This window comes from Terrapene carolina, unplaced genomic scaffold (genome assembly GCF_002925995.2).
Source record: "Terrapene carolina triunguis isolate 2854851 unplaced genomic scaffold, T_m_triunguis-2.0 Scaffold131, whole genome shotgun sequence".
NCBI classification, from domain to species: domain Eukaryota; kingdom Metazoa; phylum Chordata; order Testudines; family Emydidae; genus Terrapene; species Terrapene triunguis.
This window is the reverse complement of record NW_020664482.1, coordinates 17,088,460-17,102,384: the sequence shown is the minus strand read 5'-3', so window position 1 is coordinate 17,102,384 and position 13,925 is coordinate 17,088,460. Positions and strand designations below refer to the sequence as shown.

The 13,925-nt window shown below is 44.4% G+C and overlaps 1 protein-coding gene across 5 annotated transcripts in view; it reads right to left on the bottom strand.

Moving 5' to 3' along the window:
* COL4A5 (collagen type IV alpha 5 chain) overlaps nt 1-13,925 on the bottom strand; it is a 135,105-nt gene that overhangs the window by 36,830 nt on the left and 84,350 nt on the right. For all 5 annotated transcript variants that reach the window (XM_026653061.2, XM_029911863.1, XM_029911864.1 and 2 more), the window contains exons 23-30: nt 13,061-13,131; nt 12,647-12,838; nt 11,924-12,092; nt 11,145-11,237; nt 10,954-11,058; nt 10,188-10,285; nt 8,865-9,015; nt 4,861-4,974 (exon numbers count right to left, since the gene is read on the bottom strand). In XM_026653061.2, the coding sequence (XP_026508846.1) occupies nt 4,861-4,974; nt 8,865-9,015; nt 10,188-10,285; nt 10,954-11,058; nt 11,145-11,237; nt 11,924-12,092; nt 12,647-12,838; nt 13,061-13,131 (993 nt within the window). The remainder of the gene's footprint in view (nt 1-4,860; nt 4,975-8,864; nt 9,016-10,187; nt 10,286-10,953; nt 11,059-11,144; nt 11,238-11,923; nt 12,093-12,646; nt 12,839-13,060; nt 13,132-13,925) is intronic.

The window sequence follows — 13,925 nt, the reverse complement described above, 5'->3', positions numbered from 1 at the left end:
CTCAAGCCATCTTTTCACACTGCCTGCACCAACACAGCCATTTGATGCTGGCCTGTTCATCTCACTGACACCTGTGCATGTCCTACTGGGTGGTTGATATTTTGCTGTTCAGCACCATCTGTCTGGAGATCCCTCCAAAAGGGATTTTTCAAAGATGCTTCCACTTTATAAAGAAAAACTGAATCCCTTATTGGGAATGCTTAGCTGCCTATTGCTGTTGCAGACTGTTACTATATTGATGGCTCTTTATAAAGCTCCTGGAGAGCTTAGTAAGATGTGGTGCTACATGAATTATTTTTCTGTTGTGTATTATAGTATATAAAATAATATTTTCCCCATTGTCTCAAGTTTGTTTGAAGACAATACAATGCACTAGTTAGGAGCCCCTTCTGTAATCTCTCTTATGGAGACTATTTTGACACATTCAGTGTCAGGAACAATAAAGAATAAGGAGTGTAGGACAGCCCAATGCTGCAGCAGATAGTGCTTTGCGCTGCCCACTGTAGGAACAAAGATTCAAGAGTGATTTAGAGACTCTCACTCTACAGCAGGGGTCTCAAAGTCCCAGCCCGCAGGCCATCTGCGGCCCAAGAACCTCCTCAATGTAGCCCGCGGGGCTCCAGCAATTTGGGGGTCTCTCCCTTGGCCCTGCCTGCCGGCCCTGGGCGCTGCCCCCCGGGCGATTTAAAATGGCCCGGGACCCCGCCCATCACCCACAGTGCAGCGTAGCTGAGCGGCTTCTTGCGCACTCACTCCATGTGTCTGCCGGCCCCTCCCTGCGGCCCCGGGGCGGGGCTGTGCCTCCGCACACTACCCCGGCCCCGAGCGCCCCTGCAGCCAATGGGAAGCTGCGGGGGCGGTGCCTGGGGGCAGCCGCGCATGGAGGCTCCCTGGCCTACCCCGCCTTGGAGCCCCAGGTAAGTGCCGCACCCCCCCGACCCCCTCCCAGAGCCTGTACCCCCACGCCCTCCCCACATACCCTCTCCCACCACCAAACTCCCTCCCAGAGCCTGCACCCCCCTCCACACAAACCCCCAGCCCCCAAACTCCCTCCCAGAGCCTGCACCCCCTCCCCCTTCCCACACCCTCCCAGCCCCCAAACTCCCTCCCAGAGCCTGCACCCCCTCCCTCTGCACCCCCTCCCAGAGCCTGCAACCCCACCCCCTCCTCCTGCATCCCTCCCCACACACCCCCTCCCACCCCCAAACTTCCTCCCAGAGACTGCACCCTTCCCCCCTCCTCTGTCCCAGAGCCTGCAACCCCACCCACTCCTGCACCCCACTCCTCCTGCACCCCATCCCTTGCACCAGGCCAGAGCCTGCACCCAGCACCCAAACTCTCTCCCAGAGCCATAGGCAGGTGGGGGGAGGAGTTTGGAGGGGCAGGTTCTGGGCGGCATGAGTGACATTAATGGCCTGCTGGGAGGATTTGAGGACTGGCACTGGCCTTAAGGTAAACTGAGTTTGAGACTCCTGCTCTACAGACTAGAGGTAAATCAGACATCTTCAACTCACAAAGAAAAATGTGCCTATCTGCTTGCACTGCTCAATTACTCTTTGGTTCCTACCATAACAAACATAATAAATTATATAAATATATATAATAAATTAGAGTGTTGTGAGTGGAATTGTTCCCCTGGTAGGGGAAAAACAAAGCCCCAGAAGGTATGGCTCATGCTCCAATGTCTATGGGGACTCCATCAGCAAACAAAATAAACTATGAAGGTAGTATAGAACCTGGTAAAAGGACAAATACTTTCAATATTTCTTGATAGGTGAACATGGAGTAAAATCAACATGTGTTTGAATCTGTGATAACATTCCCATTTTGTTATCTCTTCTGCTTCTCAAATGTGTTTGACTGGATCAGAATTGTAGTAAAATAGGCTACCGAATAAACACTGGAGTAGCTCGTTTGGTAAAAACAAAATATACAGACACTGCAAACTGTTTGAATAAATGGTGGTGCATAGAAAAGAAAATCTGAACAAAGAAATACTTAAGATTGTTCCAATTGCCCTGAAAAACAGAATCCCAAGAAAGTGAATCTATATAATGAAAAGGAGTAGAGTCTGTTCTGACTCAGTGGGAAACAGGAATGAGTGATGGGGGAGGCAACATGCACACTGCACCAGACAAGTAGCAGCACCTAAAGCAGGGGTCGGCAACCTTTGAGAAGTGGCGTGCCAAGTCTTCAGTAATTTAAGGTTTCGCGTGCCAAAATAAATTTTACATTTACAGAGGCCCCCCCAACAGAACCCTACACCGGCAGCTGGCTGAGCGGAGCAGGCGGACCGAACCCTCAGACTGGTGGCGGGCTGAGCGGCTCAGCCAGCTACCGGTCTGGAGTTCCGGCCGCCGGCTCCTGCCAGCCGGGGTCCTGGCCGTCGGCCCCGCTCAGCCCGCTGCCGGCCTAGGATTCCGTTCACCCACGCAGGCAGGGGGCTGAGCGGGGCCGGCGGACGGGACCCCGGCTGGCAGCAGCGTGCCAGTAAAAATTGGCTTGCGTGCCGCGGGTTGCCGACCCCTAACCTATAGGATTAAAGTAGGTGGTTTACTTAAAGCCTCAGTCATGCACTACGTTTCATGCACTACATTTCAATGTTGTCATGCTGTTAGTAGCCACAGTGATCTTTAACACAGATCTACAATGAAAAATTAGCCATACCGATCCATTGAGACAGGTATATGTGTTTTACTTGGGAAAAGAAATGCTTTGTGGTCTAAGAGCTAATCAGCAACCACATGGAGTCAAACTCTGCCTAGCACCTGGAAACAGGTATAATGGACACCCAAAGACACGCCTTTCACACACTTAAAAAGCAGTGTTGCTCTGTGTGTCTAACAACCCCCCTACTACAGCCAGGCATAGTCTGTGCCATGGGGGCATGTAGAGAGGTCACTGATGGGTCAGGGAGCCAATACATAGGTCATTCAGATCACTTCCATCCCCAACACCGGGCACTGAAACCAGGTTGCAGGCAGAGGACCTGCAGATCAGCTTCCCTGCGTGAGCAAGGTGCTTAAGCATATGCCAGACTTTAAGCATATGAGCAATCCCTTTGAAGTCAGTGGGACTATTGAAACACTTAAAGCTAGGTATATGCTCAGGTACCTCTGCCCCTTGCTCCTCTGCTGGCCATGGGTTTTCTGCCATGCACTATCTATAATGCCAGCCCAAATTTTGGCTCTTCACTTAGGGTGGCTATCACTAAAACAAATCAGAAGTTTAGGATAGTGGTCATGCAGTAGCAGTATCTAGACGTGTACAGCAAAGACTAGGTATATTTTTAAAACATTTCAGCATTAACATAAAGTTGTTCTCTAGTTCATACAGCACATTCTCACTATGGTAATTGCTGTGCATTTGCAGTCACAGGGTTAGGGAAGTGGAAATCCCATTCAGTGAAAGTAATGTAGAAAAACCGCTCTCAAAAATAAAATACTTTGTGAACAGAAATTTAATCCCCTTCTCCCTCCCCCGCCCCACCCCGTATATAGCGTTGGAACTAGGAAATCCTTTTATAAAAATTAAGTAATTTTAAATACAAGATTACCAAAATGCCCTTTGCTAGAGACATGCTCCCCATTAGTACTATGGACAGACTCCTAGTTTGGTAATTTAACCTGGACCCAACAAGGAGTCCCAGAACTTCCCAACTTTGCTTAATGAAGAGCATGATGGAAATGGCTGTCCTGGAAGTCACAAACTATCATTAACTGAATTAAAATTAACAAATGTTTTTTTCCAGTTGTGCATTTATAAAGTGAATGTATATGGCCCTTTCTTCTGGTAGTTTCTTGTTCATACAATAGACTACTAGTGCTTGCAGTGTTCTTTTTCTACCTGATGCAGAAATGGACCAACCACTCTGAAATACCTAGGATCAAAGCCATTTTTCAGCTGATTTAGGCCATACTTCAATGCCTATTGAAGTGAATGGAAAGACTTCCCACTGACTTCAGTTGGCACTGGATCACGCTTTGAATGTCTACCTATGGACCTTAATGGAAGTAGTGTGAGGAACAGTATTGTTACATAGGGTCTTTTTTTTGTTTGTTTGTTTGCTTCTGGTCAAGGCACAAAATGTCAAATTTATAAATGTTGGATTACAATAAAATTGAAGTTATTTAAAAATGGGTCTTGCCAACTGAATATAAAGTGTTGAGTTGGTTAAACTGCTTCAATAGTTAAGGATTGTCTTGATACTTAATCATGTAGGTCAATTTATTTCACTTAAGGGACATGAAATAATTTCCAGTACATAGTCTGTGCACACTTGAGTAACAAAGACATTATTTTGGTTGGCAGAATAATGTAACCTTAAGGTCCATAAAAGTACCACATTTTCAATATTATGTTGGCTCTGAGAGAACTATTTCCTTTAACATTATGGGCCTGATCCTGTGAGGTGCAGAGCACCCTCAACAGCACCCATTGACTTCAATACCAGTTGACAGCACACTGTATCTCCAGAATTGGGCATCATGTCATTTGTCTTTTTAAAGACAGCATAGCAATGAAGGCGTATTATCTACCCTCTCAGTAACCCAGAAGTGCTAGATTAACATGCCACTCCCCTCTGCCAAGGACAGGAGCTTCTTGGGCTGCATTAACAAACGTGATGAGCCAAATTTTTCCCAGTTGTCCATCACTGTGCAACCCTCAGTGCCTTCTGTGGGTTTGTATGGGACAGAATATAAAGGCAGAACTTGGCCCATGTTCTGTCCAAACTGAGAGTCATGAAGTCTCCGGCCCTCCCTTCCTATTTGTTGTTTACTGGCACTTTTGTACACACCCTGAGCTGGTGTGCCTAACATGTCAGCAATAACTCCAAAGTTATAATCACTCAACTCTTACCTGGTGGGCCCACAGGTCCCGAAGGGCCAGGTTGTCCCGGTGGACCTTGACCACCAATTCCCGGGAACCCTGGGGGTCCCACTAACCCAGGTGGTCCGCTTGGTCCAGGGTCACCTTAAAGGAAATTCTAATTTAGTTCAACAGTGAGGAATCTCAGGGTTTTCACATTCATTTTCAGAAGTCATCTATGAAGTGTCTACACATTGTTCACTGGAATTTGGTCCCTGCACACATGCAAGTGGAAGTTAGGTGTGCAAATACCCACTGTCCATGTAATTTCAGAGGCCACTTTTGAACGATGGTCCAAAGACTTGTTACTGTGCCATAGTACACTAGTCTATATACCTGTTCACAAATACCTTTGCTATACACCAAACCAGAGATATATTGCAATACAGTGCAGACAATTGCTAATGCCAGAAGTTCATAAATAATTAAAGTAGCTTATGTGAGAATAAAGTGCATCAAATTGGTAAATGTAACGTAAGAATAGCTGCCCTGGGTCATATCAATGGTCCATCTAGCTCAGTATCCTGTTTCTGACAGTGGCCAGTGACAGATGCTTCAGAGGAAATGAATAGAACAGGGCAATTTTGAGTGATACATCCCCTGTCATCTGGTTCTAGCTTCTGTCAGTTGGAGGTTTAGGGACACCCAAAGCATGGGGTTGCATTCTTGATCATCTTGGCTAATAGCCAGTGATGGACTTATGCTCCATTAACTTATCAAATTCTTTTTTGAACTCAGTTATACTTTTGGCCTTCACAACATCCCACGGCAACAAGTTCCAAGGATTAACTGTGCACTGTATGAAGTACTTCCTTATGTTTGTTTTAAACCTGCTGCCTATTAATTTTGATGGGTGACCCCTATTCTTGTGCTATGAGAAGCGGTAAATAACACTTCCCCATTCACTTTCTCCATAGCTTTCATGATTTTATAGACATCTATCATATCTGCTCTTCATTATCTCTTTTCTAAGCTCAACAGTGCCAGTCTTTTTAATCTCTCCTTGCACAGAAACTGTTCCATACCCCTAACCATTTTTATTGCCCTTCTCTGTACCTTTTCCAATTCTAATATATCTTTTTTGTGATGCACACAGCATTCAAGGTGTGGGCGTACCATGGATTTATATAGTGACATCATGATATTTTCTGTCTTATTATCTATTCCTTTCCTAACGGTTCCTAACATTGTTAGCTTTTTTTTTTTTTAACTGCCACTGCACATTGAGTGGATGTTTTCAAGTGCTTTGTAGGATAGGGTTAAATTTCAAAATGATCTGGACAAACTGGAGAAATGGTCTGAAGTAAACAGAATGAAATTCAACAAGGACAAATGGAAAGTACTCCACTTAGGAAGGAATAATCAGTTGAACACATACAAAATGGAAAATGACTGCTTAGGAAGGAATACTGTGGAAAAGGATCTGGGGATCATAGTGGATCACAAGCTAACTACAAGTCAACAGTGTAATAATATTGCAAAAAAAAAAAAAAGCAAGCATCATTCTGGGATCTATTAGCAGGAGTATTGTAAGCAAGACACAAGAAGTAATTCTTCCGCTCTACTCCACACTGATTAGGCCTCAACTGGAGTATTGTGTCCAATTCTGGGTGCCACATTTCAGGAAGGATGTGGACAAATAGGAGAAAGTCCAGAGAAGAGCAACAAAAATGATTAAAGGTCTAGAAAGCATGACCTATGAGGGAAGATTGAAAAAATTGGGTTTGTTTAGTCTGGAGAAGAGAAGACTAATGGGGGACATGATAATAGTTTTCAAGTACATAAAACGTTGTTACAAGGAAGAGGGAGAAAAATTATTCTCCTTAACCTCTGAGGATAGGACAAGAAACAGTGGGCTTCAATTGCAGCAAGGGTTGTTTAGGTTGGACATTAGGAAAAACTTTCTGTCAGGGTGGTTAAGCACTGGAATAAATTGCCTAGGGAGGTTGTGGAATCTCCATCATTGGAGATTTTAAGAGCTGGTTAGACAAACACCTGTCAGGGATGGTGCAGAATAGATAATACTTAGTCCTGCCATGAGTGCAGGGGACTGGACTAGAGACCTCTTGAGGTCCCTTCCAGTACTCTGATTCTATGATGACTCTACGATCTCTTTCTTGAGTGCTAACAGCTAAGTTAGCCCCCATCATTTTATATGTATAATTGGGATTATTTTTCCAATATGCATTACTTTGCCCCATTAACAATAAATTTCATCTGTCATTTTCTTGCCCAGACACCTAGTTCTGTGAGATCTCTTTGCAACTCTTCACAGTGAGTGTTGGACTTATCTTGAGTAATTTTATATTTGTGTGTAAATTTTGCCACCTCCTGTGTACCCCTTTATCCAGATCGTTTATAAATATGCTGAACAGCACAGATCCTTGAGAGACCCCGCTATTTAACTCTCTCCATTGTGAAAACTGACCATTTATTCCTATCCTTTGCTTCCTGTCTTTTAACCAGTTACAGATCCATGAGAGGACCCTCGCTTTTATCCTATGACTGCTTACTTTTCTTAAGAGTCTTTGGTGAGGGACTTTGTCAAAGGCTTTCTGAAAGGCCAAGCACACTACACCAACTGGATCACACTTGTCTACATGCTTGTTGATATACTCAAAGAATTCAAATAGATTGGAGAGATGTGATTTTCCCTTTACAAAAACCATGTTGACTCTTCCCCAGCAGATAATGTTTATCTATCTGTCTGATCATTCTGTTCTATGCTATAGTTTCAGCCAAATTGTCTGATACTGAAGTTAGGCTTACTGGCCTGTAATTGCTGGGATCAACTCTGGAGCCTTTTTAAACAATAAGCATTACATTAGCTACCCTCCAGTCATCTGGCACACAAGCTGATTTAAGCGATAGGTTACACATCACAGTTAGTAGTTCTGCAATTTCCTTCAGAACTCTTGGAAGAATACCTCAGGTCCAGGTGACTTATTACTGTTTATTTTATCAGTTTGTTCCAAAACTCCTTTACAGACACCTCAATCTGGGAGAGTGCCTCAGATCTGTCACCTAAAAAGAATTGCTTGGGTGTGGAGATGTCACCCATATCTTCTGCAGCGAAGACCAATGCAAAGAATTCATTTTGTTTCTCCTTGTCTTCTCTGAGTGTTCCTTTAGCACCCCGATTGTTCAGTGGCCCCACTGATTGTTTGGCTGGCTTCCTGCTTCTGATTACTTACATTTTTTTTGCTCTGTTAGTTTTTGTGTCCTTAGCAAGTTGCTTTTCACATTCTTTCTTGACCTGCCTACTTATACTTTTCAGCTGACTTGCCAGAGTATATGCTCCTTTCTATTTTCCTCACTAGGATTTGACTTCCAATTTTTAAAGGATGCATTTTTGCCACTAATCATCTCTTTTACTCTGCTGTTTAGCCATGTGGCATTTTTTGGTCCTCCTACTGTTTTTTTTTTTTAAACTTTGGCTATACATTTAGTTTGAGCCTCTATTATGGCATTTTGAAATAGCTCCACACCGTTTTCAGGCATTTCAACCCGTGACTGTTCCTTTTAATGTCCATTTAACTAGCTTCCTCATTTTTGTGTCGTTTCCCTTTTGACTTTAAATGCCTACTGTGGTAGGTAAACAAGTGGCTCCATTTAAGTATGGCATCCTCACCAGTTGGGATTTGTCTCTATCAGCTAGAGGCCAGATTTTCAAACATACAAAAATGTGCATGCACTTCGGTCTGCCTGGGGACACAAACCTCAGTTTGCCATGTGCATTTAGACAGGCACAGTCCATATGCATACCAAGAGGCTTTGCACTTTGGAAAAACCAGCCCCAATGTAAGCAGTCTCAGGGCCAGATTTTTAAAGGTATTTAGGTGCCTAACTCCCACTGAAATAATTACAGTGGGAATTAGGCACCTAAATACTTTAAAAAATCTGGCCCTAAGTAACTGTCACAAAATAACAGGCTGATTTTCAGTGATTAAGAGTCATATAGCGTTCAACAGAAGATAATGAAGGGTTCTCTATACCTTTTGGCCCAGGAGTTCCATCTGAACCTGACCGCCCCGGCAAACCAGGGTTTCCTGGGAAGCCAGGATCACCTTTCAGTCCCTGAGCTCCTTTAAAACCCGGTGGCCCTGGTGGCCCAGGTGGTCCTGGGACACCAAATCCAGGGTCCCCCTATGATGTAAGGAAAAAAGAAATGGGTTTCGCAGGTTAGCTCTTTCTGATAATGTTTAAAGTAGCAAAGGGGAAAAACATTCCCCCCTCCCCTCCAGCCCCCAAAAGCCATGAGGTTAAAAAAAAAAAAAAAGACTCCCAAAATATTTACAGCCACACAGCTCAGGCAAATCATTCTGGGAAAGATTAGGCAACATTAGTCACCTGACAGAAAAGGGGGATTTCTGATATTACAGCAAAATCCCTGTCACCCATCTAGTAACAGAACATACTCCTGGAGGGTTACACTCCAGTCCTCCAACACCATACAAACACGACCAGCCTCTGGGAGGGAGTGCGCAATAAGGAGGGAAGGGCCACCTGGCATGGACGGTGTGGAGGGCCAGTTCACATCACACCTAGAGGCTACAGGAACGGCTCTAGTACTGCAGCTGTAAAGTGTCCAGGAAGGGAAAGGGTAAAACGGGGCACCTCTCAGGAAACATGGCCCGAATCATACCCGAAGTTCTTTTCTTAGGGTCAGGGGAACCTTCTTGTACAAGCCCTTGGTTGGGAGTGTAGCCACCCTGACTGCAGTCTCATGAAACAAATCTATTAAACTTTGTCAGCCCCTAGCTGCAAGAGTAACTGGTAGCAGAACACCATTTGCTGTGCTCATGAAGGACCATTTTTGTTGATTAGTTAGTGTCTTCACTCAAATTCGGAAGAGCCTTAAGGGATTAAATGAAAGTATCTCCCTACTTTTCAGCTGCATCCATTCCAGGGGTAGGGACAAACGCTGGTGGGTAGGAAGAAGGGACACGTTTTCAGTAAAGTTGACCATTCCACCCCCACCCCATCACCAGTTTAAGGTGGACAGCTACACAGAGCATCCTATCCGAGCCTGCCCTATGACGTTCAACTCTGGTCCTACACATCAGGAGACTCTGCACTGTAGGTGTTAGAGCAGACTCTGCAAGGCAATGCAGCTGGACACACAGCACTGGGGACAGCAGCTACTGACTAAGAAAAGATAAATGACTTGATAGGTCCTTTGACTTGAGAGAGGTGAGGGCTGCTTACAGATGCAGACCCCTCCCAACCAAAGAAGAGACTTTACAATGGCACAGTTGAAGAGACAAACTTCAATCTTAAACCACAGCCCATTAGCAGAGAGATTGATATTTTCAGACCTTTTGACCTGGGAAACCAGATTGTCCTGGTCGCCCTTCGAGCCCTGGTCGTCCAGGGGCTCCTGGTGCTCCTGGGGGGCCAGCCATTCCTGGGAAACCTACAACCCAACGAGGAGGTTAGGATAAGAACTGAGGTAAGGCAACAAACAAGTGTCAGTACATTTCAGGAAGATTTGGCAGCCATTGTGTAAGTGTTCTTTTAAAAGAGGCCTCTTAGGTCTGGTTGGCTCAAAATGCACGATTGCACCAAAGCACCCCAGTTCAGTTTAGACAGCTATGTGCATAATGCACTGTATATCAATCTGGACCACTACATCACAGTCCTAGGATACCTCTCAAATCACCCCTTCTTATGAAGGATGTTCCTCATTTTAAGTATTCTCATTGTGGCTGCAAATTATTTACATCAGAAACATGGAATCAGGCGACTGATTGTGGAGATTATGTTATTTATGCTATATACTGCTTGAACTGTCGTCTTCTGCAATGTCTAAAATCTCTTCTGTTTGGTTTTAACCCCAAGGATGGTTGAAAAGCCTAAGCTTCCACAAAAGTGCAGGAGAACAGACATGAAGGACCACAGCTAAACTGAGGTTTTCCAGTGCTTTTAACAGTGGCATACAACGTAGGTAGGCATTTTTAAAGACTTTGGAGATTTAAGAATGCAACTACCCGCGCAAGCTAAGAAAAAAAGATTAAACCTGAAAAATAACACTGCCCAAAGCCAGTATAATTCACTCCTCCAAAGATGTGGTAGCAAGTATACCTTTTGGGCCTGGTGGGCCTGGAAGTCCAATGCCAGGTATACCTGGATCACCCTTAGGACCTGAGATGCCTGGCAAGCCAGGCTGACCTGGCAGACCAGGATCACCTGCAGAGGAAAATCATTTTTAATTAGCAAAAGCTAGTCAGGGTGAAAACTCAGAGGGTTACCTGGAAGTCTAGTTATGCTCTTACCTGGAAGTCCTACTTCACCATTTCTTCCTGGAGGTCCAGGGGAGCCTGGAACTCCTGGTTCTGTAATAGTTTCACCAGGTTCACCTTTCGGACCTAAGAGTGGATAGGATACAGACACATCATTCTACAGCGTACAGATTCTATACATAAGGAGAGAGATCCTTAGTCATCTACACATAGATGGGGTAGATTCAACACTGTTACTCCAATTTTACACTGTTGCAATAGCACTGAAATCAGTGAATCAGGTCCAATCTAAATACAAGTGTGGTTTTTCTGACCTTATACCAAAAGTTAAACACTCACGTTCTCTTGAAGACTTTTCTCTTTCAGACCTCACCTTATTGAGCCCCACTGTGCCCCATTTCACAGGCTCAGAAGCATTTCTTGCCATATGTGAATTATAAATTGTTCTTCAAAGAAGTCATGAAGTCTGACATTTCTAAGCACCCTGCTGGTGATCATCATCTTAATAAAAAGTTACATCATTTACCACAGCATGGGGTTTAGCAGGGTGCATTTAGACTGCAGAGGTAGTTCCAGTTTTACAGCAAGTTGGTTTACAGTCTTTGGACTTCAGTACTGTTGAAGAGAGGGCAATTTGTGACAACCTCGTGGCTACTGGCAGGGAAGCTCACAAATGCCAGGATTAATTACTGCTTTCAGGTACAATTTTAAAAGCCTTCATGCTTGTCCCTGCCCAATGATCTGGAAGCAGTGCTGAGCCAAATGGGTACAACTTGCTGTTATTGCTCAGTAACATATGAAAATACACCCACCTGGAACTCCTGGGGGACCTGGACGACCCGATACACCTTGAATGCCTTTTTCACCTAGAGGACCTTGTGGGCCAAAACCAGGAGGTCCCATAGGTCCTCTGTCTCCAGGAAGACCTGGCACTCCTGGATCACCCGGAGGTCCCATTCCTCCTTTGAAAGCAACACCACCCTGAACAGGAGGGTGGGGGAGAAGAGCAATCATTTGCTTTAGAACAGATTTAAGAGTTTAGTTTTAAAGCTAGTGAAACAATTATTTTTGTTTAGAATTTCTGTGTTAATTATTATTCCTCCCAACCCCAGGCTGGTAGCTGTCTGGCATGTTATCATCATGCTGGAGACCAGGTTCGACTCTTGGTCCTTGTATCTTGCTACCCCAGCTGCAGGTTAATGAAGTGCCATGTGGGAAGGACAGTGAGCATTGGCACTGTATATTGTTCAACAGCAGTCCCGCTACTCATTTAGAAAGAGGGACTGACAGATAATCAATGGCGACCCATTCTGCCACCCTCATGCAGCACAAAGCAGAGCTTGAAAGGGAAAGGGCAAAAATAGAATAACTGTCAGGGCTGAGGATGGGCAGCTTTTATACCAGACAGATTATTTCATTAAGCCACACTTATGCTTAGGGGAAAGTGGATTTTCACATCCCCTTCTCTGTACTTTTCTGAATGCATTCACAACATTCCTAAGACCTTGTTCATCCATGTATAAAACCCAACTTACAGGTTCCCCCTTGGGTCCAGGAAGACCTGGCAGTCCTTCTCGTCCAGGAGAGCCATCTATGCCAGGAAGACCAGGAGATCCTGGGAAACCAGTGTCCCCTTTGTCACCTTTCAGGCCTGGGAAAGCTAGGCTGTCCCCGGGGTCCCCTTTAGAACCAGGAAGCCCAAGGGCACCTGGAGGTCCTGGAAATCCCTAAGGAAAGAAAAGTAAGCATTTTAGGTTTTTCCTCTCTCTCCTTGCTAAATGCTGCAATTTTATGACAATAGGTTCATGGTAATTAGAGATGGAAAAGGACTGTTGAATAGGAATTTTTCCCTGTGCAAATGAAAGGACATGTAGTTAATAGTAAATTGATATTATGCTTAAGATAAATTAGATTCAATTCCCCCCATGAAACATACTAACAACACTTACTGGTGGCCCGACCAGCCCGGTTAAGCCAGTTAGCCCTTTTTCACCTTTTGGTCCCGGGAAACCAGGAGACCCTGATTAAATAAAAGAATGCAAGATGTAGGCATTGGGAATATCTGGCACTTAGTTTGACGTACATACTTGCCAACGCTGAGGCAGCAGGAGAAATCTCTTAGAGCAGGCAAGATTTAGACAGGGGTAAAATTTTCAAAGCTTCCAATGTGACTCAGGCTCCTAAATCCAATTTTCAAAATATTTAGCACTTAAATGCCTGCATCTCATTGAAAGTCAATGGGACCCAGACTCTTAAGTGCCAAAGTCACCCGGGCACTTTTGAAAACGTTACCTTAGACCTTACATTATTTTGAAGTCACCACAATTTTGTGAAATGATGATGAGATCCTTATCCCACCACCAACTACTCTAATATTGAGGATGACTCTACAATACATCAGTGTAGTCTAGTAGATAAAGCCATAGATATTACTCTCTCAAAAACTGCTGTATAGATTACCTGTCCTATTAAAACCCGTTGGGCCAAATTAATCCCTAGCATATGTAATTGTGGCTCCACTGATGTCATTGAAATTGCAAAGGCTAACTTAAACCAAGACCAAATTCAGCCCACTGTTTTGGACAGCTTGATCTTAGGTGAATAAAACAACTTTGTAACTAGAAGTTTATGTCAATGATGTTGAAAGAGCTCACCCCTCCAGTAATCTCTGAACTGGTTCTTTGTCTCTTTTGAAACAGGAAGGAGTTGAAATTCATTTCCCTTCCAGTATCAGGGGGTAGCTGTGTTAGTCTGTATCTACAAAAACAACAAGGAGTCTGGTGGCACCTTAAAGACTAACAGATTTATTTGGGC